Source organism: Rhinolophus ferrumequinum, chromosome 6 (assembly GCF_004115265.2).
Source record: "Rhinolophus ferrumequinum isolate MPI-CBG mRhiFer1 chromosome 6, mRhiFer1_v1.p, whole genome shotgun sequence".
In the NCBI taxonomy this organism is placed as follows: domain Eukaryota; kingdom Metazoa; phylum Chordata; class Mammalia; order Chiroptera; family Rhinolophidae; genus Rhinolophus; species Rhinolophus ferrumequinum.
Genome location: NC_046289.1, coordinates 20,395,667 through 20,422,771, shown reverse-complemented (window position 1 = coordinate 20,422,771; position 27,105 = coordinate 20,395,667). Strand labels below are relative to the sequence as shown.

The window sequence follows — 27,105 nt, the reverse complement described above, 5'->3', positions numbered from 1 at the left end:
GGATGCCGGCTGTACTCTGGCCCTTCTGCTAAACCCTATGGGGCGTCTAGAAGAGGGAAAGAGTGGGCCGTACTTAATCAGAGCTTGTGTTTAAAAAAAGAGAGAGAGAACAATAAGTGAAATAACCAGAAAATTATTAACCTATTTCAAAGAAAGGAAAAAAAAAATGACTCTGCATAGGTAGTCTGAGCACTAGGCACTGTTCTAATCGATGTATTGATATATTAATCCTGATAACTTCATATCTATTTTGCACATGGAAAAATGAGGCACAGAAAAGTTACATAACCCAGACAGTCCAGCCTCAGAGCCTACATGCTCATCCACTAGATGCTTATTGTCTCATGAGAAGGTACAGCTTGAACTTGGCCAAAATTTTCCATAGTTTTATGTTCTCAACAAACTTCATCACTCTGAGGGCTGGTCTGTAAGCCACCCGTTGGCTGGTAGTGAGATACAGAAGTGCATGTATGAAGAGGACACAAGGCAACGAGGCTGTTCTAGGGAAGGTGCTGGGTATATTACCCATGGATTAGATGGAATGACATTATGACACTTGGCCACAGGGAAGAAGTGTGAATTCATCAGAGCGGCTTCTGCATGGACATTTCACCAGTTAAATTCCACCTACAGTTTTTCTTGAGCAATAATGTAAGGAACCAGTTGTGCCTTCTCTCCAAAGAGAGTATAGTATAGACAGGATAGTATACAAATTAAAATACGGACTTTGGAAATAACACACCTGGGTATTTACCACCTGTATGAACTATGATCAAATTGTTTGACTTCTCAAAGCTAAGTGTCCTCACCTCTAAATCTAGATAGTTATACCTACCTCCAATTTTATTGTGGTAATGACATTTGATGGCGGTTATGAAGTGCCTAGCACGATGTCTGGCGTATAAGGACTATTCACTAATCTTGGGTTTTCCTTGTTATCTTTCTCCTGAGTTACTTCTCTTCCCTCTGAAATTTGAAAGCAGCTACCCTGAAGTGTGCATACATTCTACCCTCAAATGGAAAGGAGTTTTAGTCTACAGACTGCACTCAGAGAAGATGTGCGAAAAGGTTCCCAGATATGAATACTGATTAGGCAATACAAAGATTTAAAAAAATCTGTTTTTGCTTGGTTTGCTCCATGTTTCAAACTTTAAGCAATCTCTTCAATGCTTTCTCCTGGTAAAATAGCCTACTTTTTGGGGAACCTCCATCCACAGCAAAGTGAGTTCCTTTAGCACATGGTGAAGCCGATTCTTTTTCAAATTTGGCCCCACATCACTTCTCCTCCACCCCTCGCCAATTTCTAGTGGAAGTTGTTTGGAGTCATTCTAAACCCTAAATCAGTCTGTGTCCCTGGGCTAAGCATTCAAATTCCCTTCTCTCATCCAAGCCCTTCTTCAATCTCTCTTCTATCTCAATCTTACATGATTTTCATGTAATTTTTACATGATTTTCCCACCTCACATGGTTTTCTTCCTTCATGAAATTTCCTAGAGAGCAGAATTCATTTCCTAGGGAGCAGAATTTCCTAATCCCTCAATTCTAGATGTGAGTTTGTCCTTAATTTCTCTAAAAGCTCCCAGTTGACTTTAAAATTGTCTCTTCAGATAGTTTTTGGAACCCCACTCGTCACCAGTGATCACCCCATTATTACTTCTTAGTTCTCATTCTTGTTTTGTCTGTTTATTGTTTGTAAAATAAAAATGAGCATGACTACCACCTTCATCATAGTTCAGTTCCTGTGTCCCCATCAAGATTGTCTGATTTTTCGCTCCCTGTCATTCTCCAGCTACAGCCTCCGGCCCTGGTATGAACAGCTAGAGCCAAATTGACACTGGGTATTTATTTCAGTCACTTCATTGTTTTAGAGCATTGAATTGAGGTTGTGCTATTTTGCATTTTCATGATCGGTCCAGTTTTCAATACTAAGTAATTTTATACAGTAATTCTTTTTCCTTGTTATTCAATTGTTAGCATACTTATGTTGCATTTTGATTTTTGTTCTATTACAATTTTATATTTAAGTTAACCAACACCATTATTTTATTTTTTGCTTATGTTAAGAGAATGATTTGTAACTAGTTGTCAACACACCACACAGAAGCTCCTAAGATACAAATCTGATTTTTGTGCTTATGAGAGATATTTTGAATTAGGTCTGAGTATGCTCCTAAAGAAATGAAATTAAAATTGATCATCTGAGGGAACAATCTACTTGTATCTCCCAGATATTGAAGTTTAAAGGACCCAGGAAAATATAAGCCCCCCTTTGCCACCTGATTTTGACACCGATAGAGGGAGAAATGCAGGCATGTAGAAGTCAGATATCATTTTTATTAATGATAACACTGATATTGAGAAATGTGGCTTACGTCTACGTATTAAACTTCCGAATTAGATGGAATTGTCCACTCAAATACTAATTCGGGACTGGGGAAAGCATTCTCCCCTGAAACGAGGCCTGCTTCTCCAACACCTGCCTTGTGGATAACTGGGGTAAATTGGGGTTTCTTGAAGGCATTTTGCTCCCCTAAAGAGAACCAGGAAGTGCCAGGGGTTGAGCTGTGCACAGATAGCTTCTCTTCACAGATTATGTCACTCCTTTTCTTCTGGAACATTGTAAAAGAGGGGCTTAAAGAGATACTGGGCATATATATCTTCCTGGTGGAGTTTCTTCAACGTGGAAGGTAATAGGAGAGGGCAGGAAGAGGGAATTCCTATTCCTTTTCCTTTGATTGTTGGGGCATTAGGACATGACTTGTTAAATTTTAATATGATTCATTTATATAAAATTTGAGGAAGCCACCTTCTACGCTGGCCATACTAGTGACGTTTCCCTTGACTTGATTGTTAAAATTTCCAATCACTATGTATTTATTTCAAGCCCTCCTTATTATCCCTGCTTCAGTCACTCACCTCTAATAGTAAACTAGGTGATGAAAGGTCTAATAGTTCACTTGTATCAGCTGGAGATCATTTAGTTACAAATGTCAGAAGCTCAACTCAAATGCTTTAAGCACAAAAGGGAATTAAAAAGTCCAGAGTTGATTGGCTGAATCCAGATCTTCAAATGACTTCATCCTAGAGAAACTGTGTCTGTCCATTTCATAGCTGTCTTCTGGATCCCCTGTTGCCTCAGGCAGGCCCAATTTCTCTGATTATCACATGGCCTCCAGCACTCTAGGCTTTCTAATTACCCCTTTAGCAAACCTTGTTTGCAACCAATGCCTCTTTCCTAAGTGTTCTAGCTAAAGCCCTGGAGCTAATTATTACTGGACCAGCTTGGATTGTCACTAACGCAGTGGTTCTAAGGGTTGTGCCTAGGTCAGACACACAAGCATCAACTCAGAACTCCTTAGAAATGCAAATTCTCAAGCCACAGCCCAGACTTTTGAATCATAAACTTTGAAGGTGGGGCTCAATTAACCGTATTTTACCAAGCCCTCCAGGTGATTCAGATGCCTATTTAAAGTTTCAAGACTGCTTAGTCCTTAGATCATACTCTGGCTGAGTGATAAAATATGTTGAGTTGTCCAGCCTGAGTAGCTTAATTACTTCAGGAGCCAGGATGGGGTAAGCTTCATCCAGCCCAGATAGTTTAAGGGTGAAGGGGGAAGGGTAGCTTTTCGAAGGAAAATCAGATATTTTTATCAGAAAAAGCAACCATTACTGGGCAGGTAAAATTAACAGATGTTGTACAATAGAAGCTTTTCCAAAAGGAGAGTCATTCACTGCTTCACGACAAGGATACATTCTAAGGATGGACCCCTAGGTGATCTCATCTTGTGCGAAAATCACAGAGTGCACTTCCACAAACCTAGATGGTACAGCCTACCACATGCATAGGCTATGTAGAAGAGCCAATTGCTTCTAGGCTACAAGCCTGTATAGCATATGTATAAAACAACATGAGCTTAAATTGAGAACAAGAGAAAATGATACAATCAAGAGATGGTAAACATCAGATGTATGAAGCTGCTGCTGGCATAACACAACATACAGCTTTACAGCAAAATATTTTTTATAAGTAGAAAGAGGACACGCTAAAATAATGATACAAGTATACTAAAGACATAAACAAGTAGCAGTCAATTATTACGACTATCAAGTATTATGTACTGTACATAATTGTATGTATTATACTTTTATGGCCATGCAGTGGGTTTGTGTACACCTGCGAAACCATAAACAGGTGAGTAACACATAGCACCATGATGTTACTACAGCTACTAGGTGATAGGTATTTTCAGTTCCATTATAATCGTATGGAACTGTCATCATTTATACAGTCTACGGTTGACCAAAAAGTCGTTACGTGGTGCATGACTGTACTGGATACTGAATTATTACATGGTGAATTATTACACCAAGAAATATTTGGAAGGGAATATCTAACATTCACTTGTTTGTTGTTTCTTTACAATGGTTAGGGCAAAAACGACTTCTTATTGTATGTGTCAGTACCAAATTATTTTCCTGAATGGAGAAAACTATCTTGTATCTTGTTTTTTAATCTTTAAACTTACCCTTTAACTTGAGTGACCCATGAACTCATATTGTCCTTTATATGATGGGGCGTTCTGAGCAGCTGCATGAGAGCATGAAATGCAGGGCGTACAACTTGGACTGGGCTGGTAGTGATAATCAGCTCTCCTACAAAGTTAAGTCAAGTACATACTGTGTTGAATAGTTTTTTTTCTGGAATTGACTATGGAAAACTTTATGCGGAAAAAAATTAGACCTACAAGACGTGTTAAGGGTGCTGTGACAAAACATGATAACTTTTCCTGTTTGTATCTCATTTATGATTTCATAGGTACGATGGTGGGAGACCATACCCGCTTGGAATTCCACAATATTGAAACTGGTATCATGACTGAGAAACGCTACATCTCCGTTGTCCCCTCCAGTTTCATTGGCCACTTGCAGAGCCTCATGTTTAATGGCTTACTCTACATTGACTTGTGCAAAAATGGCGACATTGACTACTGTGAACTGAAGGCTCGTTTTGGACTGAGGAACATCATTGCCGATCCTGTCACCTTCAAGACCAAGAGCAGCTACCTGAGCCTGGCTACCCTCCAGGCTTACACCTCCATGCACCTCTTCTTCCAGTTCAAGACCACCTCAGCTGATGGTTTCATTCTCTTCAATAGTGGTGATGGCAATGATTTCATTGCAGTTGAGCTAGTCAAAGGGTAAGTAGATGGGATCATATAATTTATACTAGATAGCTTAGCTCAAGCCTTACATAAAATATGGACATGAAAAAAAGTGTTCGTTTTACTCTTCTCTCTCTATTCCTGATACATGTGCTCATGCTCATTGATTAAAAATATCTGTGTAATGATCAGGGCTGGAAGGGAGAGAAATTCATAAGTTTATCTAAAAGATTTCCACTAACTCAATACTATCACACTTTTTACTATGAAATGTAGTCCTTTAAACTTATGGGGGGAAAAAGAAGACTTAGTTTTGCAAAAGAGGAATATGGGTATATTGCATCTATCTGTGGTGCAGTATTATTTGCAACCACTAAATTTATAGAAAGAAATGAAATACACAGAGGGTGCAAAAAAAGATATACACACTTTAAGAAAGTAAAAAAAAACTGTATTAAAATTGTAATACTCAATATATACCAATAAGAAAAGATGAATACAAGTAAAGTTGTATACATTTTTTGGCACCCCCAGTAGATATTTTCAGCACTACCATTAGAGCATATATGCAAAAATTTTAAAAGCTATTCCATCTTCAAGACATTTTACTACCGTGTGCTGGAAAACAGTCAAAACAAAAGCAAAAGCCAGAACAAAACCCAATAAGGAGATCCATGATTGACTGTGAATTTAAATATTGCCTCCTCGTGTTTGGGAGTGTACGACCTGCACTACTTCCTGGCTCTGACTTTTACTAGATAGTGTCAAAGAAGCAGACCCTATGAGTATGAATTAAAGTGAAGTCTGATAGAATAGGACCTGACTCTTCTTGTGTCCTAGATCACGCTTTAAATATTCCCTCATGGTGCAAGGTTAGCGTGTGAGATTTGGAGCCGCCAGTGTCAGGTGTATACACACTGCCATTAAACCACTTCAGGGACTCTCAAGTCATCAGTTTGTTTTCCTTCATAGGTACATCCACTACGTGTTTGACCTCGGAAATGGTCCCAATGTGATCAAAGGCAACAGTGACCGCCCCCTGAATGACAACCAGTGGCACAATGTCGTCATCACCCGGGACAATAGTAACACTCACAGCCTGAAAGTGGACACCAAGGTCGTCACTCAGGTTATCAATGGTGCCAAAAATCTGGATTTGAAAGGTAAACCTTGTAAAGAAGTTTATCCTTCTTAGAGCATTTCTTACAATCGATAGGCTGTTGCCAGAGGCAAACTACAGGTTGGGAGCATCATGCATTTTTGATGCATCATGCATAATCTATTTTAACAACAGTGAATTATACCATAATGCAATTTATTCAGTTTTTACTTGACTGCTGCTCAAGGGATGGTTCACTTTCTCTGTAAATCTTGGGGGCTGAGCGATGAGGTGAGAAATGTCAAAAGGAGAAGAGGCCCTAGTACAAAGGAAAGAATACAGGTTTTGGAATCTCAGCTGAATCATTTACTGTCTGGGTGACTTTGGTAAAATTTCTTAGTCTGGTTCAGCTTCTGTGAGAATGGTAAGTGTTACTACCTTTCTGGGCTGTTAGGAAGTTTGATGGAATAATGTCTGTAAAACCCTCAGCATATTATTGGTAACGAGCACATAAAAAGCACTCAATAAATTGTTGCTTATTGAAAATGTTGTAAATCTTTATCATAAAATGGTAACAATACTTATAGAATGGACTTGATGATTAAAATTTATGAGATGATATGTATAAAACAAATGACACATACATGTAAGAAACATTAGTTTCCTCTTTGTACGATGTAGAAACTCTGGTAATTATTTTGTTTGTGCTGTTTTTCTCCTCCAGCTATATTACTGTTATCCAGTAAATGGCCTAAAGTGCCCTGCTTTAGTGGACATGGTTTCCTATCCTTACTCCTTCACTTTTACTATCTAATCTCCTTTCCAGGTGACCTCTACATGGCCGGTCTGGCCCAAGGCATGTATAGCAACCTCCCCAAGCTCGTGGCTTCCAGGGATGGCTTTCAGGGATGTCTGGCTTCAGTGGACTTGAACGGGCGCCTGCCAGACCTCATCAATGATGCCCTCCATCGCAGTGGACAGATTGAGCGTGGCTGTGAAGGTACAACCTCTTTTTCTTTTCAAGCTACAGCCTTGTCGCAAGCACCAAGCCTCTTTGCTGCCTTTGCCAGTGCCTCCTCCCTTGGTTCACCGGCCCTCTCTCATTGCCATTTGCCATCTGACCCTGCATCACCATCAATGTCCTCCTGTCACTATTGAGTATGTTAAGACATGTGCCACAGGCTCCAAGACCGTATGTTGGCAGATGTCTTCCCAGTGTCACATACTTGCCGATTGAGGACTTTTCCCGGCATTGACATCAGGCTTGTCCTGACTTGTGCCTTTGCTTCTAGCATGGCCAAAAGGGCATCAGGAACTTTTATTTATGTTTTAACACATGGGGAGGTACAAATAAGAGACTTTTATATGGGTGGCGCCATTAATAAAATGTTTCTTATGTTGCTAAAAGTGACTGCATTATTTAACGTAAACCCAGCAGGAAGTAGGAAAATGGTGTCAGAATGCCAATGATGAGGGAAAGGAACTAACATTTATTGAGTACTTACTAGATCTCAGGCTTTGTTAGCAAGAGCTGTAGTGTGGTGTGGTGGAACAGCATGGGCTTTGATGTTAAAAAAGACCTGGATTTAAGTCCAAGTAGTAGCTCTTGTTAGCTGTGTGACATTTAGCAAGTTATATAACCTCTCTGATCTAAACCTTCGTCATCAGTGAAATTGGACAATAAAAATTACTTTGAAAGGTAATATCAGAGATAAACATAAAATTCCCTGCACATACATAGTAGGTACTCAATAAATGGAAGGATTATTATTCACAAATATTGTTTCATATAGACATCAAATGACATTGCATGCTCACCAATGCAGTGCAACAAACCATGCTCAGCCTGTTTCTGTAGATGGTCCGCTGTCTCTTGAGATACTAACTTAATTTTACAGGTCTTCTTGAGTCCCAGTTCTTCGCTCTATGTAAAAATGGTCCAGTTTTAACCAGCAGAGGGCAGCAGTGAATATTTTCAGCCTTGTCTGAAGGCTTTGGGTGGGCTGAAAAGATGACTCTTTACCTAACCAGAAAGGCAAAGAGGATGTCTGACCTGTCACCAGGATCTATGTTGTTCTTGTGTCTGGTTGAGTCTCATGGTCTTTTGTTTGTGCAATATATTGTTTCCTTCTATCCCTCATTAATTTACTGGATCGAACCTGTTCATTCATCTCCTGTGTTCAACTTCATTTATTGCTCTGTTCTTAACCAGCTTCCATCAGGGTTTGCTCACCACCTTAAAGTGCATTTTTATAAAAGCTTCCCATCAGCTTCCCAGGCTGATTTGTCACATGGGAGTTGTTTCTCTTTGCCTAAGAGTCATTTTCCCATATGTCATTAATAATAAGACTGATGGTTTCTATAACCCACTCCAGTTTTCCTTTGTCCAGGGATATTTCTTAAGTTCTGCAGGCCAAATATTCTGTGTGTATATGAATGGTGTATAAGAAGGTCGGAAACCACCCAACATTTAAGGCACTTTGCTTTCTTCCCCTGGAAATGCAGTTTCATTCAACTCAAGAATTTTTGTCTTATTGACCTGCTCTTGGTTCTTTCAAGGTGTGAAAAGGCAATCCTGAGGTAGATGCCTTATTGTCTTATGAGAGAAGACTGTAGAATGACAATAATTCTAATTATCCTGGAATAATTAATCATATCAAGTTAAATCATAATATAAAAGCACATATTAAAAAGCATAAGGCATTCTTCAAATGTTAAATATTTTTTATGATGCCGTCAGTTCTTCAAATTTAAAAGTTAAGAGGAATCATCCATTTAACTCTATAGCAATGTGTCTGCTAGAAATATATGAGTCATGTAGGTAATTTAAAATTTTCTTGTAGCTATATTTTTTAAAAAGTTAGAGAGTAACAGAAAAATTAATTTTAATTTTGCATTTTATTTACCTTAACCCAACATATCAAAAATATTATCATTTCAGCATGTAATAGATATATATTAAAGACATTTGAGTATTTTTTTCATGCTAAGCTTTCAAAATCGAGTGTGTACTTTATATCTGTAGCACACTTCAGTTCAGACCACACACCTTTCAAGTACTCAATTGTCACATGTGTCTATGGCCCTTATACTGGAAGCACAGTTGTATAGACTATCGAAATCACAGTGTAAGGACATAACACTTGGATGACATATTGGATGAAGTCTAAACTAACTTTTATAAAAGTGGATTAAAATATAAAGTATAAAAGGGGGAATGGACCCCAGTTAAGAAAGCTTTAAGGGAAGCAGTGAAAGCATTAGTGAAAGGAAATTTCCTATCAGATTGGAGAAAATGTTCCTGTCCCTACCTACGGCTCTACGTGTGACACACCACATGCATTATGGTGGGTTCCGACTTTCCTCTGAGTATGGGTCATTTTTCAAAGCTGAATATTGTGATTCTACCATCTGAATCTATGGCAAGTCCCATGGGCCTAATAATACTGCACTCTATTGCCATGGAGATAATTGCGATGGTTACCCATGGAGCATTATGACTGCCCCACTGGGTGGGATGAAGTGGAGGATGAGTGCTGAGGGAAGAAGGTCCTTGTTTATTTTACACAGATGGCTTGGATAATTAGCCTAAGTGGCCAGGAGAAATGGCCAAAAAGTGGGTTAAGGCATAAATTGCTATCATCGAAAATTTGCACCATTGTGAGTTAAGCCTTTCTAAGAGATCCCAGAAGCTCTAAGGTGCTGTGGAAGATGATGGGAAGGGAAATCAAGGACCCAGAACCTTGGAGAGACTACAAAATAGTGTCATTCCCATTCCAAATCTCTGTGTAGAGTATGGGACCCTCAAGAAAGCCTTTGAGTGTTAGGCAGTATAGGGATCATAGGAAATATATGTCATTTCTTGACGTAGGATTTCTCTGTATAGAATAGGAAACAGGTAGGTGGTGAGGAGTCATTGCTAAAAACTGAGACCCAAGATGGTAGCTATGTTTTATGCTCACATATCTGGGTACTTGGGCCAGGATCTATGACTTGTTTTTGTCAGTCATGGATAATGACACTTTGAGATCCCAAGAACCCAAAAGAGTTCAAAATGATTTTTAAAACACACTAATCCACTACTCACGGGCTCTCAATTGTTTATAAAAAGAAAGAAAAAAAAAATCTTGTACTAGTTTTGATTTTACGTCTCTAATATATGCAGAGTGTCTAATATAGACTGTGATTGCTGGACAACACTTAGCCAACATCTAACTGTGACTTGCAACCTCTTAATTTGTGCTAGGAGTTTTATAGTGTCTGATTCCATGCTAGGAATTTTATAATGTTTGATTCAATACTCAGCTGGTAAATATGTCTTTCTATCTGGAGGCCAGTTTTGCTACAGAGACCAAGGCATGTATGGGCTAGAAATGCAATTCCACAATTGCAGATGGTAAACATCGGAGAGAAACACACGTGCTTCATTTCGAGACTGGCATGAATAAATAAAAAGGACATTGGTTTGGTGCCTTTTTGCCCACAGCCATTTGGATTTGGCTTTATTTTTATAAATTAAACAAATCAAGCTCTTTCGTGGTACCAAATCACCTTGATACAAACGCCCAATTCTAGTGTTACGTTCCTTGGTGGCATTCTCAGGAGGTTACAAGGAGTGCTCCCAAGTGACTCTTCCATGCTTAACTCCTACATGTTCAGAATTATTTTTGTGGGCTCCATCTGGTTGTGCACACGTGTCTTTCAGTCTGGCCATGCACTACCCTTATTTCTTGATGTTTATCCTGACCGACGGGAAATCATTTTTCTGGACCATGTGCCTGGGGGTTGGCTGTGTGGATGTGGGAAGGCTCTTGTTACCACTGCTTGTGCTTTGTCAAGTCTAGTGTTCCCCTGCCCCTGCTCTGCTGACGTGGCTCTGACGAGGCCTGCTCTGCCCTGGTCTGTGCATCCCCGTCTGTGCTGTCTCTGGAGAACCTGTGCAGCATTTCAATTGTCTGTTTGAGTGATGTTGGTTATGCCGATTGTATTTTCATTTCTGTAATGTTACCGTGGTTTACTCTACCTCTTACTAACCTCTGGTTATTATTTTCACCTTTTCTGTTCTTTTGCTAACAAAGTTGCGTTGACCAAAGCTGACCTGCAAGGTAGAGAAGGTTCTTGTTCCCATTATCACGTTGGACTGAAAGATGCCCTTTGTCACCTGGGTATCTTTTCTTTAGAGGCCTTCAAGCTGTCACACCTCTTGGACAGCAGCAATTGTGGGAGGGGGCTGAACTCTGTGTTCTTCAGAAGCAGTGGCAGAAAACCCAGATCAATGCATGGAAAATAACAACAAAGGCAACACCTCTTGGGGATGGGAACGTGATTCTGTTTTGGGGAACCAAAGAGGTTTGACAGCCTCCTATGTTGTGACTACCCACAAATATATTAATCCACATCTGGAAATGGTTAATGCCTCTTCAAATAGCATTATGAAATAGCCATGGAGGGGTTGGCTCTTTTAAATTTATTCACTATAGATAGATGGTAGCACTCACAAAGTGAAAAAGGAATAAGAGGCCACTTGAGTTCTTCATTTATTATTTTCTGGGTCAGGGAGGTCATTTCTCAGAGCAGGACTTTTGAGTGTTCGGGCCTTATGGAAGAGAATGTCATTTTCTCTTAACTCATTTTAAGTAAATATTTTTAGGCATTTGGGAGCTGTTTATATCATTAAAACGTTTCAGAGATTTATATATCCTATTGGGGATTTTGGTTGAGCACTTTAATTTCCTGTTGTGTAATCTAAAACAAAACAAAAACAAAAAAGAACTCTTCGGGAAGAGGATCTGTCAACTTTATCCTGAATACCTTTTAAAATGTTTGCATGTTAGATCTCAGTGAATATCTACTGCAGAAACTGCTTCTTCTACCATTCCAAGAGGCACCTTTCAAAGTCAGGACCTGGTCAGGTCAGGCTGCTCTGACTCAGAATAGCAAGTCAGGACCAAGCATTTTAGGTATCTTTTGGCAGAGGATAGGGCCTCAGATGGTCTCTGCAGATTTTGCAATCAGCAAAAATTAGAAGAAGTTGTTAAGACAAAAGTAGCTTTAAAAAAAAAAAAATTACTGTCCACCTGAAAGATCATTCACTTTGCTGTGACTTGTTACATGTCATGCAGATAGCCAGTGTATCTCTTGGGTAGACGTCAACTAATGAGGCCTTTCTCCAGCCATTTTTTGTAACTCTTTTTCCTTCATCCCCTTTTAGCAGATGTGCCTATATGCTGATCTATAATAAAATTAATGAAAAGGATACACACTGGATTTGTAGTTTGAAAGCCAAGGTAGCTGTAGAATAGCTTTCGTTTTCAAAGTATGTAGGACCATTTCAGGAATACTGAAGGCTGTTGTTTTTAGACATCCTGTTCAGTTGTCAAAATAAGTCTACTACAGGTCACCCTATAAATGGAGGAGAGGGAGATAGGGGAAGGATTTGAGCTACACTAAGAGACAATCCAAAGTTGTCCTAGCTCCTCATGAACAGATTTATTAGATGAAACTAGACAACTGAAACTCTTCGTAGACTTTACTATTCTTTATGGTAAGAACTCTGTGGATTCTGAATCCCCAGAACCTAGCACAGGTCTTCTTACACAGAATGATTTAAAGTTCCCATCAAAGGAAAAATGGTTTATAGAAACCATACAAAGAACTGGTTGATTTCTATGCCCATCGTAAATTGTTGACCCAAATGCAGATACAGATTCGGGACATAATAAGTTGGAATATCTTTACTTTCCCATTTTTAGAAGCAGTCGAGTCATCAGAATGGTTTTTATGTTGCTACTCCATTGACCCGAACTCTCTTCCACTCTTTTAATGACTTGACAGTCTCTTTGTAGCAGGAGCTATTACTCTTTGTAATTATTTTGGGTCATCTTACTCTTTCCCCATATTATGGCAAAAGACCTTTAGGATGCAAATGCATTTACTTTTTATTTTCCTGACCTTGGGGTGTGGGCCATTACTTGTGCTGGCTTCTTCAGCTGCAACCTGTGGGCACCAATAGTACTAATTACCATTAAGTGCGAAGGGCAGTAAAAACATATGACAAACAAATGAGACAGTGTGAAAGGTAAAGGCAAGTGGTATTCAGAAGGAAATAAAACATTGGGGTCAAGAGAGTGGCATAATGAGTCTGGACAAGTCAACAGCTTGTCTCCTCTTGTCATTGTGTTATCGGAGTGTTGTTGTTTTTTTAATTTTATTAATTAATTTATTTCAACTTCTCCAGTGATTGTGTGCGTTGTTCAATTTAAGAGGAACTCAGCTACTCCCATCTATTAGGTACTCAGCGAGGTACGGGGGTGACAGATGAAATGCAGTCTCTGACTTCAAACAAATCAGTAGGAGATCAGCCAATACTTACAAGCAGAGTGCACACTGCTGTGCTGAATGGATATGGAGCGTTTTGTGTGAGCATGGGGGACTGCTGGACGGTGGGCGGTGACGGTGGCCGTGGGGGGTGCTCAGGGGAGATTTTCTCAGGCAGAGTTTGAACTGAGCTTGAAGGGCAACATGTTTCAGGTGGATGAGAGGTGGCAGCACATTCAAGAGCTTGGCCAGCTTGGGGACCGACAAGAAGCTCAGTTTGGCTACAATAATGTGCATGTAGGGAGGGGTCAGATGGAAGATGAAACGGAAGTGGCGGGATGGAAACAGGTGATGACGGACTTTGGGTGTAAGGAGTTGGACTTTACCCCAAGGGCAAGGTAAGGAGGACAGAGTCTTGGGTCAGATTTTCATTTTATCAAGATCCCTCTGACATCAGGGGGGAGAATGCATGAGAAAGACAGGAACTGAAAGTAGAGAGCAGTGAGAAGGGAAGTAACACATTCCAAGACAGAGGGAAGAGGCAGGAACCCGACGCTGGTTACTTTAACTCGCTAAGGAGGTAAACATGTTTCCCTCCCAGATGAAACCTCTGAAGAGTGAGGAAGAAATCGAGCTATTTCTCCTATTTGTTTTCCCCCACACCCTCTGTTTCATAGCACATTATGATAAAAAGGTGTCAAGGAAGAACTCATTGACCGAGTTAGGGTTTGCATCCCTCCAGGCTAGGAGAAGAAGTAGGAGCTCCCTTGAGGCTTGGGAGAGGTGGTGCATTGCTCAGGGGTGCAGTTCCTTGAAAGTCAGGGTCTCTTGGATAGAATGACAATATCTGTGGACCTTTCAGAAGTAATCTTCTAATTCCTTTTTATTTGCCAGAGGGATATTCCTGGAGAGCAAAAGTTTCCCTGAAACCCTGTCTATATGAGAAAGGACCTGTACAACTATGAAATGAATATTGTTTGACCTATTGGGAGTGAGTCAGATGAGTCATAAACTGTGAGAAATAAAAGAATAGCTGTTTATTGGGTTAGGTGATTAATCAGAATATCCTCTCCCCACTTTCCATTATAATTCCCCTTAGCAAGTTTTGTTTCTGGAGTTGAATCAAGGCTTCTTGTCCTGCTGCCCAGATGGTAGGCAGGGAATGATTAGATCTGGTTCAAAGTGTCGCATATCTTGAGTAAGTCAATAAATGTATTGGGCTTGATGCTTTCAAAACCTGAAGATTCTTTCAAGTCATTTTGGAGAAGAGTTGGCATCAACCAAACACATTGAGTAGGTAAATGGAATTTTAATTCTCCAACTTCCTTAACTGTGAGGAATGTAGTTCTCCATTTCATTTTCTCCAACCCTAAGGGCTGTATGGAGAATAGGGGTGTTATTGAACCTGTCCCACATGCGGTGTTTAGGGACAGAGCCAGGAGAGCAGTTTCCAGGCTCTCGGCCTCACATGGGAAGGTGCTGGCTCAGTTATTTGATGGCCGTCAGCTGTAATTGGATGGCCCGCTGTGGCTGGTTGGCCGTCAGCTGTTACCAGTTAGCCATTAGCTATTAATATAACTGCCGTGGCTACGCAAGTAAGGCAGTTGGTTGCTGGTTAGCAGAGAAGAGGACTGCGGATCGTGTGGCTCCTGTTTCCTGTGTCTACAACCCAGTCGCCGGCGAGAATATAGTGGTATGACTCCCCTATCTAGGGCTCTGTTGTTGTTCCTTTTTGGCCTCACCATATTCTGTATCCACCCTCCGAGAATGGGAGCGGGGCCAGAGACACTGGATTACACCGTGTTTCCCCCAAAATAAGACCTACCCAGAAAACAAGGCCTAGCGTGATTTTTCAGGATGACATCCCCTGAACATAAGCCCTACTGCATCTTTTGGAGCAAAAATTATTATAAGACCCGGTCTTATTTTTGGGAAAACACGGCGTTAGATTTTATTGTCAGTCTTTTTCACTGTCATCCTATCCAAGTGACTTTTTTGACCACTCATTTGAAAAGAGGAAACCTTAAGCACTTAAGGGTGCTTGATGATAGTGTTTCCGATGCTTTTGTGAGCATGTGAGCATTAGCAAGGCATAGAGCCTTGCCTTCAGGACAAAGAGTAAGACCCTGAGAACCCAACTGCTCTTAGGGCTTTCTGCCAATGAAATTTTATAGTAACATTTAGGACCCTGTTCTCTGGCTTTGCTTAATCTTCTTTTAAAGGGGAACTAGAGCATTCACTTCTCAGTTGGCTCTTTGTGAAGAGAATTGACACATCTAAGGATCATTGCTTTCTTATTTTAAAATTAAATAGGAGTGAATTGGATTTTTGTCAATTAAAAGAGATCTTATGTTGTCTGTAAATTACTCTTCAGAAAAGCCAAGAGGACCCAACGCTATAAATGTAGAAATACTTCTGAGAGCCACAGAAGTAGTGTTGCTGATGGGACCAAGACATATATGTAGCTAAGTATAATATATAGGCTGTTCCTAATGCCACGGATGTTCTCCCTGAAGCCTCAACCCTTGCATTCCTATATTTTAGCAGTAGAGACTATAGATTGCTCAGGAAGCTGGTAAGGGTCTTTCACATGTATACATATGCATGTACACAAATGCATTCATCTCTATGTATTCAGCTGCCTTTTTCTATTTTCTTTCTCCTCCTTCCCACCCAATTACTGCTCACTCATTCTTCCTGTATGAAACAATGCAAATTTTTAAAAAGTGAAAGTTGAAAGGTTTGCGCACGTATCAGGAGTGGAAAATGAAAGTGAAGGTGGGAAATGAGATCTCTGTAGACAGTCGTGGCATCTTTCATAAGGCTCCTTCCTATGTTAGCTCTGCTTTGTATGGCGAGATGCTCTACGATGATAATGCTTCCCACTTAGGTTTTGCTCATAGATTCTAAGCCTTTTGACAAACACCTCAGGCTTGGCGATTAAAGATGGTGGATACTGTTAAACCTGCCCCCCCTGGTGCCTACAACTGGGCTGCCAGCCCTGGGCCTTTAGGATAAGTGGGCGTTGGGAATCAGACCCGGTATATCATCTCCAGGCTTCCCCACTCTCCAAGCCCACGTCCCCAATATGTCCAAGACAAGCTAGTGCTGGTTTAGCAATATTTATCAATTTTAAATCGGGATGTTTGAGGCACAGGTTTGGTTAAGTCCTACTTAGGCAATTACAAAAGAAAAATGCACACCCTCTGGTCCACGTGTCCTGTGTGTGCTTCAGGCAGCATTTCTATCTCAAGGACCTACAAATAATAAAAGATACTCTGTCCACTGGTGATTTTTTAGACCATGAAGATGAGTTGACTGAATCAGTTTGTATGTACTGCAAAGGGAGGTTTTAACAGTAACAGGCATGAAATGACTGTCTGGGATAGTTCTTAAAGACAAAAATAATCCCATATTCAAGCAGAATTGTTACTGAACTCAGGTTCAGTGCCGCTTGCCGCTGGAAGAGTCCAAAATACTAGAGTGGCAAGGGTTGGTGAGGAGAAAAAACATCCTTTATTCTAGATGCTGGCAGTTAGGGAAGATGGCAGACACATTTTAAAAAACAAAACTAAACTAAAAAAAACCCCACCTTTTCTGAGCCAGAATGATTAAGGGGTTTTATAGGTAGGTACATTGGAAAGTGCAAAGAGAAGCAGGCTTCAGGGCTGATAGTTGAGAAGTCATCCCCTGGCGTCTTCAGTCTTCCAAGGCCTTAGGTCTGTCATGACAAACTGTTAGGGAGTTGAGATCACGAGTCCAGATGCCTGGGTGCCTGAAGATTAAAGAAGCCGCTTTTTTCAGGTTAGGATCTTAATTAGTAAGGTATGGGTAGCCTTGAGAAAGGAAACAAATGGAGTTAGTTAATCAGTGAGGGGAGAAATAAAGAGAAAACAGCTGAATATTAGGATAAATCAAACTGTAAACTGGCTAAGATTAATTACTCGATCTACCAAGTTTCATCCTTACAGAATAATCAGAAATTTGTGGCAGCCATCAGAGTTATCTAAAAAAAAAAAATAAAGGAAAAAGAGACAGTGTGATGCTTTCCAGTGAACTAAAAACCAAACTGGGAGTTAGAAACTGAAGTACTTACTCTTGTCATTGGAATTCACCCCTGGTCATTTGCAAAAGTGAAAAGAATTCACAGACTCAGCCTGAAATGAGGAGAGCAAGGCAGTAAGTTTATTCAAGAAGAAAGAATCTGGCCTAGACGTTCCTGGGGCAGAGGACTGCACTTAAACTTAGGATAGCTTTTTCTTATATAGGAAAGTGTAGGTAAATTTCCTTATGGCAGGATGTGTGACGTATAGACTGAGGTCATTTGATTGCTATATGTTGGTAATATAACTAGTTTCTTTCTGTGCATGCTCTTACCCAGAATGCATACAGAAAAACCCACGGTGGGGGTGGGGCGGAGCCCAAGCCTTAATGTTCATTCCATTCTAATTGCATTATAATTCGGCTAGAGTTCAACTAACAGGCAGATTTTGGCATTTTGCGCATATGGGAAGAACCAGCTAAAACCAGTTAGGTCTCATCTCCTATTTTTATGAGGGTTTAGACATCTTAGGTTTATTTCTAGGGGATGAGCCTGGGCGGTTCTTGGGGAGGGGACTTTCTGACTCATCACTAACATCATTGACAACATATTTTGGTTTTTTTTTATGCATGCTTGTGTCGCCATGTCACATTTCCTAAAATACAAAGAAGTCACCAGTTTTTCTCAAAAGGATACCTCTGTGACTACTTTAGCGAGGACTGATTACACATCACCTACATACGTAGCGTATGCTGTCCCTATACAGAGGTTTCCTAAACACTTGTAACAATTTTAAACAATAATAATAATAATAATAAAACTTTATGAATATATTCCAAAAGTTTGTTATCTTAGAATGTCTGGGATTTTAGGTTGATTTGGAAGAATGTTTTAGATAAAATTAAGTCCTTAGGAATGTCTTATGTTTATAAACATGCATACAGATTTTTGTTGATATAATTGGACAATACTAGATCTTCCTCTTTATTTGAATTTTGAATTCAAATGACCTTTAAAAGTTTTTCTTTGTTAAAAAAAAAAAGCCACATCCTTACATGCAAATGTCATCTTTCTCTGGTTGTAAGTTAGAAATACTTTAAGTTGCTCTTGTTTACCAGCATATTCTCTCTCTCTCTCTCTCTCTCTCTCTCTCTCTCTCTCTCTCTCTCTCTCTCTCTCTCTCTCTCTCTCTCTCACACACACACACACACATCTATAGAGGTTAGGTGGATCAGCTGTGGAGTTATCACACTGCTTTGAAACCTCACTGCTACTTTCCTGTGGGACTATGTAAATAGTCACGTAACTTGTCTGTACTCAGTTTACTTTTCCGAAATATTTGCCTTCCGACTCGATCTACAGTCAAAAACAACATTATTTTTGAAATTCTGGATGTCTTTCATGGGAAAATTATTCCTGTTTTTCTGATTTTTTAAAATAATTTTAATTTTAGTTGCTTCATCATGTGTTTATGAAGATTAATTAGTATCTGAAATGCACTTAGTACAGTGTTTAGTAATAAGTGCTATGTAAGTGCCTTGCTTTGTTATGGTTATATTCTCTTATTTGTACAAGATTATCTTGTGTCAATGGATGTGCAGTTAGAATGAAACTTTTTTTTTTCCTCCCCAGGGCATTTTGATTTGTTTCTCTAATGCCTCTCTCTCTTTTTTGAGACACTGCTGTCTATGAGAAACAGATACATTGATACAACATATAGTCTGTCCAGGAAGGGATGTACTTAAATTGTTTGAAGAAAGAGTAGGAATTTATATCATCTTAAAAGTGTTTTAGAGTTTAGCTCAATCTCTCTCATTCAACACACCGTTACTACACACCGTCCACGGGCTCTGGGAACACAAAAGAGTTTTACTCTCAGAATCTGGTGAGATTGAATGATTCTAATAGTTAAATCAGGGCGTGCAATGTGGTCAATTAAATTACTGCCCCCCCCAAAGAAGAAAAGCTTTGTTCTAAATAGAAAATTGTTTATATGAGATGATATTGGTAGATTATATGGGTAAATTGTTAGTTAGGAAAACCATTGGCTTTAAGTCATAAAATTATTTTTTTAGGTTTTTGTTCTTTTGGGTTTTTTTAATTCAATAATATTTTCTGAGTGCTTACATTATACCAAATATTTTATCAGAAATTAGAGACATAAAAGTGAGCAAAGCAGACAAGATTCCGCTCTTAAAAGGCTTACATGCCAGGAGGATGAGAGAGACAATAAAGAATTTAACAATTTAGTTACAGGTCTTGGAATTGTAAGTTAAATAAACAAGAAAATGTGATGGAGAGTAGATGAAATGCTGGTGGGGACTTTCTTAAATAGGATAGTGTCTTGAAGAAAGCCCATTTTAAGCTGAAACTTAAAGAATAAGAATGAACCAGTCATTTGAAAATCTGCAGGAAAGACATTTTGGGCAGTGGATCCAGTGAGAGAAACCGACCTTGAGTGTGAGAGCATAGACTCTGCAATGTGAGCAGATCTCAGACCCACCCAGTGGGCTCATCACGCAGGTTCCTGAGCCCCGCTCCCAGTCTGTAGGTCTGCATTGCTTAACAGATTCCGATGCAGGTGCTGCTGATTTGGGGTCCACAGGTGACCGCTGCTGTTAGAGAGGAATTAAAAGGAGGAAGGGATGGGGCATTGTGAGCTTGGGAGAGTAGAAGGAATGCAGCTGGGGAAGGAAGGAGAAGCCATAGGATCTCCCCTGGAAACGAGGCACAAGTTTACTCTCAGTGAGAAGGCATCGTAGGTTCCTGGCCCTCAATGAAGCCATTCTTGTTCTTGGATGATTACAATATAGTCAGTGCTTGGGGATTACCTGATTCTGCATTGTACTCGCCCCTTAACGTATGTGAAACACATTCCATGGAATTTGGAAATAAAGTACAATTCCCACTGCATTTGATTCCTGACCAGCCTTCAACAAATGGAACGGATGGCTCACTTTGCAGAGCACAGACGTCTCCCACACTAAGGTTTTGGAAGTCTGAGACAGGCGAGTCAGGCAGCGGCAATCAGATAAGCTCAGCATTTACTGAAACACTTTCTCTGCATCTGGCACTGCATTTAGTGCAGCAAGGACACAACCAAAGCATATTAGTCGATTTCTAACAGCGAGCAGCCTTTGATCTTTTGGGGGATAAATAGCAAAAACAAAACAAACAGAAAAACCAAAAACTTGAAGCAATTTGAGGATTATATAAGCCAAGAACATCACAATGTGTAATAAAGTGTTAAATCGAATATTATCAGATACAAAAATTAATGATGCCGATAATAAGTGCCGTGGCCACTGAGAAGAGGGAGAATTGTTTGAAGTTATTGGGGGATGCTTTATATGGGCGAGACATTAGAGCTAGTCCTTGGAAAATGCTTAAAATTTGGTTAGAGAAGAGGGAAAAGCCTCTGTCTTCAAATTCAGTCAACATGCAAACAATTACTGTTTCCCCAAAGTTTTGGCGGTCCTGCTGCCTTTCAAGGGGAAGCCTGCCATGTGTTTCTGTTTCTGAGAACAATTGAATTACTAACCCATTGTCTGGTGAGAGCTGTTTGGTCAGGGAGCCCCATGGACTTCTCAGAAGCTTTTATCCTTTGAAAGAAGCTGTCCTGATTTCCAGTTGTTAATGAAACTTGTACTACACAATGCTCAACTGTAGGACCCACTGAGACCTTGACCATGTACCTCCTTTCATCTCCACATGGGGGAACCGCATGGCGTAGAGGGGTTACAGAAACCCAGCAGTGCGGCTCCCCCAGTGTTACTGTCTTAAACTTTCTTCTGTCATATCCTAATAGCTTTGTACTAGGAGTGATGGACTGTGCTAATTGCACCGTTCATGAATAAATACAAAATGTCTTACCACCCAGATGATGAACCCTTTGTAGTCACACATCTGTTTTGAGCATGTATCCTTAGGACCCTCCATACTTGCATTTCAATATCCTGTGCCTGTGTGAGGCTTAGCTTGGGATTTGTGAAATTTACACTTATTGCAATGGATGTTTACCCTGTCAAGTGTTTTTGTTTGTTTGTTTGTTTTTTTGCATCAGATACTGACTAATACATTGGATGAGTCAAAGGGCTTACCTCCATTGCTGAGGCTCTCTGGGAAATTCATGGAGTTATCCTGAATATTAAAATATTCCCTGTTAGCGCAGATAATTCCAAAGGTGTAGGTTCATCTTTAATCCCTCAGGTAAGGCAGAAGATAGAAGTGAAAAAGAGAGAATGGTTAAAGAGAGGCCCTGGCTGACCTAAAAAGAGATTTTAAGAGCAATCTGTAAGACAGAGATTGCCAAACTTTTTAACTTATTTGTATCCACAAAAGATTTTGAGAATGCCCCCCAAATAGGTATACTTGTTTTGTATATTATATACATGTCCCATTAAAGTTATGTCACCTGCCTGTGAAAGACACAGAGAAATAGGCAAAACAAAGAATGACATTTTTAAAAAGAATGTAATTTCTGATATTTTCTTCCTATATTTCAAATAATTCTCTGTTGCATCCTCTAGTGTGCACGCATTCTGTTTGGGTACACCTGTATGAACCTGTAGCTTCAGTGTGATGTGCTGCTCTGGTTCTCAAATGTTAGGCTACATCACAATTTTCTGGAAGCTTGTGAACACAGATTTCTGCCTCCCTCCCCCTATGTCTCTTATTTGGTAGGTTTGAGGTGGGGCCCAAGAATTTGCATATCTAACAACTTCCCAGGTGATGCTGGTCTGAGAACCACTGGTATAGTTAAGAACTTGGGTCTCGGAATTTGTCTACCAAAGTTGGACTTCAGGATTCCTAGTTATCAAATGTGTGACCTTGGGTAAATTATTTTACCTCTCCAAGCTCAGGTTTTAATTTGTGAAATGGCAGTCATAAGTACTAACCTCTTAGAGTGACTGGAGAGCTTAAGGTAATGGAGACAAAATGCTTAGCACCCAGTGCTTACCGTGTTTCCCTGAAAATAAGACCTAGCCGGACAATCAGCTCTAATGTGTCTTTTAGAGCAAAAATTAGTATAAGAACTGGTATAGTATATTATATTATATTACATTACATTACATTATATTATATTTAACTATTATATTATATTATACATGGTCTTGTAGTAAAATAAGACCAGGTCTCATACTAATTTTTGCTCCAAAAGATGCATTAGAGCTGATTGTCCGGCTAGGTCTTATTTCTGGGGAAACACGTGTTACCTGCAGTCTCCCCTTCCTCCTCATTATCATCAAACATCTCTTTTAAGGTAACAAAGTAGACTTTAGGGACATTTGTGCCTTAATTCATAAGAGTCATGGGAATGTGTTCTTCTGCTTTGGCATTATACATTTAGAAAGGCCATGCTCCAAATGAGATCTCTTTCTAGTTGAATGGTCGAGATGAGGATCTTTTGCAAAGTCTGCCTAAAAGAGAACAGTGTGTTCAGCCCTCTCCCTACTGTGTGTAATTGTTGATAGTTTGTGGCTAAGTGTGTATTTCTGTCGTCTTTTGTATATACTGAATTCTTGTTGCATGATATAGAGTTGACATTTTTGGTGGTTGTGTCTTTGAATGTTTTGGGGCATGAGACTAGTACATTCAAGTGCTTGCTTTGAATCTGATTAACACTTCTCTCTCTACTTTTTCTTTTCTTCCCCTCTCATTATGCATTGCTAGGACCAAGTACCACCTGCCAGGAAGATTCGTGTGCCAACCAGGGGGTCTGCATGCAGCAGTGGGAAGGCTTCACCTGTGACTGTTCCATGACCTCATATTCTGGGAACCAGTGCAATGATCGTGAGTACCTTTTCATACTTGGAGTTTTTCAGAGTTCACAGGTTTGGGAAAACTTTAAGGGACATTATGAAAAAAGGATGGCTCTTCTGAAAAATTAATAAGCAATTTTCTCCTCCAGAAACTTGGAATATAAAGCACTAGTGCTCTTATGCGAAGAGTAAAGAGACATTTCTTGCTGAACAATACTAGATGTTTTCCCATTTGCTTATTCCCAATGGTTGTTTTTTTGTTGCTGTTTGTTTGTTTTTTTAATTTCCTGTATGTTAGATTACCTGTGACTGAAAAAAACAAAACAAAACAATTCAGGCAATATTTTTGTTCTAAGGAATTCAGTCCTTAATTAATTAAATCATCTGGGTAACAGTTTTGAGACACCTATTTGTATTGCCTAGAATTTAGAGGATATTTAACGAATGTAGCTATTTTCTCAAAAATTCTGAATTTAGTGATCTTCTCAGACCTTTCAAATGATGAAGATCTTCAGAGCTCGTTATATTTTCCAATTAGAAATATTTAAAACATTCTCCTGGGTCTTTCAAATGTAAGGCAGAGATTCTCTCTGGCTAATTTTGTATATATTCTATATATGTATCTATTTTGTGAGTATGTTTATATGTATACATCTGTGCATTTGGTTCATATCGGAAGTGAGCCAATTGTTACCTTTGTTTACTTAAGGCATATCAGCTGATTTAACTCTAGAAGACTGATTTCATGAAGGTGATTCTAGCACTGATGGTTGACATATTTTAATTCTGTGGGAGTCTGTAACCTGTGTCTCCACTTCCTTCTTATGGTATTTTTCTAACATGGCCACTTTTAAAGATGAATAAACACTTGAAATTTCTAAATACTTACAGCAAAGAGATTTGTTTAAAAAAAAGGCTCTGACTTAGTGGGTCCTGCTGACCTTCTGATTTTCTGAATGCAGCCTTTATGGTAGGAGTTTGTTTTATAATCTGAACTCAGCCAATTGGCCTCTTGGTTTCATGAAAATGATTCATGATGTTATCTGTGCAAACCGTTAAGCCATGCTATGTAGTTTGCCCGTGTGAGAGCAGGTTCCAATTACAGTGCCATCTCTATTATGTCTATTTGGTTTTCCTTGATTTCGTATTGCTCACCCTTTTTTCTTTTTTTTTTTTATGTGTGTATAGTTGTCTCTTGTTCTGTTTTTCATTTTTTCTTACAGCTTTTTGTCTTCATATTGTCTGTTGCTAAAATACACTAGGTACACTAAGGAGAAACAATTGGAGTATCTGGCCATGTAGAGAGAAAATTCTTTAATAATCATTGATCTAAGTGTAAGCATATGCTTCTATAACGTAACTCAAAGGACAGACTCGGCAGAAGGTTTTGGCATCACATTTCTGTCTCCAAGTATATGGTATTGTTGAAATTCCTATTTCCATATTTATGATTTGGAAGTACCCTTCCCCTTTGAGACAGGCAGTTATGGACCCATCCAGAATACCTTGTGCTATATGCTCTTTCTTTTCCCTTTAATTTGTCTGCAGAAAACTCAATAGGAAGGCTTTTCTCCCCCCTAAATGGTAGCATAATGCTTTTCTGTCCTCACAAGTTTATTTCATATCACACACACTTCCAGTAGAAAATGGACTGCACACAGAACAGGCAGAAAGGTAAGTTACTCTAACAACGGTGAAAATGCACAGTCTGCAGAAGGTATGTACGTATTTTTCTCTCATTGACAAGTTCCTTTCTGCCAACCAGGCAAGATACTGTTTTTTTGCCAAAACTCAACCAGGATTCTTTCCAGCATTCTATGATTGGTTCTGATTTTGTTAAGAGGAAGTTGTGTCTCAGTCCAGAATGAGTACTATCATGTTATCTGACCTGAACAATTGGTCGATATGTAATGAAGTACTAGAATGAGGGTTGGGAAAGGTCAGCTTTCTTTTGTGACAATAGCTTCTCACCCTTCAGAAATGTTTCTAAGATAATCCAGGCATAGGATAATATATTTTGGATTTTATTCTATGAATAATGTAGTTGAATTTTTGATTGTAGAAGACCTCTAAGCCCACATCTCTAAAAGAATCTGCTTGTTTATTTAGTCCCTTTTTGGAGAGTGGACCAGAGCTTGTGTAATTGGATGAGTGTATGGAAATCGGAGCAAGTCCATTTTAATTGCAGAATGTGGGGAATATATAGAATGCAGATGTACAAGATTATAAGGTGTAACTTTGGATATAAACTTTTCTTTCTGTTTACAACAATAAGCTTTTACTGTTGCTCACGAAGCTGTGGGTAAACTTAACAGTGAAACCCAACTGAATATACCAAAACGGTAGGTTAATTTTTACAATGGATGTCACTTTAATGAATGACACTTTAAGTAGGGGAATTTCTCCTGTGGAGCTACCATCAGAGTCAGTTTTTTCCACCTAGAAACTCAGCCTTACGACTTTACATCATAGATCATTATGTTCTGTATCAACCTTGACCCTTAGAGTTGTAATTTGCTGCTTCAAACATCTTCAAAATGAAGTGACCTATCTGATATTGCATGTTATCTGATATTCCATGCCTCTCTATGTTAGCAAATTCTTGGTAGCTTAGCTTGCATCAGGAGTTAGGCCTTCGCCCTCAGTGTCAGCAGCAGAGTTAAACAAGGCTTGTGATTATCGTTGGCAAAAGCAGTGGGGAAAATTCAGAAAAGGAAAAATGATAAAATGGGAGGAGAAGGACGAGGAATTGAGAGAAAAGCAGAGTTTGGGTCTTCTCTGAAAGAACACAGAGGCCGTTAGTAATTGCTTAGGTACAACATTTATGCCACAGGTGGTGCGGCTTTGTCCTAGATAACGGAAATGGGGCATCACATTATAAGTGGAATGCCGTGAAGGAAATCGGGCCTTTACCCAATTCTGGGGAATAAGATATTCTGTGGAATGTTGTATATCTAAAATAAATTGTGTGTCTTGAACTGCTGTCATAAAACCACATGAATTGATTAGAGAGTCAATCTAATGGCAAAAGGCATTATTCTTATTTAACTTTTTAAATAAGAAGGTAGGTTTGGATCTCTCATTTTCTATGAGGTCTTTCTCAGGACAGCAAATTGATCTTCGATTATTAGAAATGAAAACATCTCAATTTATTATTGTATACCCAAGAATAGAAAATCGTTCGATAGGGAAATAACTAAGCTATGATATTTTGCAAAATAAAGTGCTCAGTTCATCATGTGTGAGAAAGTTAATTATATCTGGGAATGACTTGCAAGTTTCTAACGAAATGTTTGCATTTTAGAATTTTTCCCTCTTCCTAGCATTGGTTCTGTCACTTAGGTCCTTTGTTTTTTCTCGTCTGCCTGCCAAATTTGGCATTTGCTTGACAAATTTGAATTACTCTTACATAGATGTGGACTCCAGAGTAGAGTTTACATTTAAGAACTGTATCTCTCTTAGTATGAGTAGACCAAGCCTGGATGGTTGTAATGACATTTTACATTCTCTGTGAAAGGCTGGTGGGTTGGTGGAGGCCATGGGACAAGTTCCAGGTTCATTCTTAAAAAGATAGCTGCAAAGCTGGTATAGGGGTCGTGAAGGTTTAACATGTAGTCTCGTTGGCTGATTATCTTGTATAAATGTGATTCCCTTGTATTGGATAGAAACAAAAATCTTCTGATTGGAGACCAAAGTATAATTGATTTATTGTCTTAGTTTGAT

At 39.4% G+C, this 27,105-nt stretch overlaps 1 protein-coding gene across 4 annotated transcripts in view; it reads left to right on the top strand.

Annotated features, from left to right (window-relative positions):
- The window catches only part of NRXN3 (neurexin 3), a 1,454,076-nt gene that overhangs the window by 658,886 nt on the left and 768,085 nt on the right, over nt 1-27,105 (top strand). For all 4 annotated transcript variants that reach the window (XM_033107567.1, XM_033107569.1, XM_033107568.1 and 1 more), the window contains 4 exons: nt 4,817-5,198; nt 6,135-6,325; nt 7,088-7,261; nt 23,294-23,413. In XM_033107567.1, coding sequence (XP_032963458.1) covers nt 4,817-5,198; nt 6,135-6,325; nt 7,088-7,261; nt 23,294-23,413 — 867 coding nt within the window. The remainder of the gene's footprint in view (nt 1-4,816; nt 5,199-6,134; nt 6,326-7,087; nt 7,262-23,293; nt 23,414-27,105) is intronic.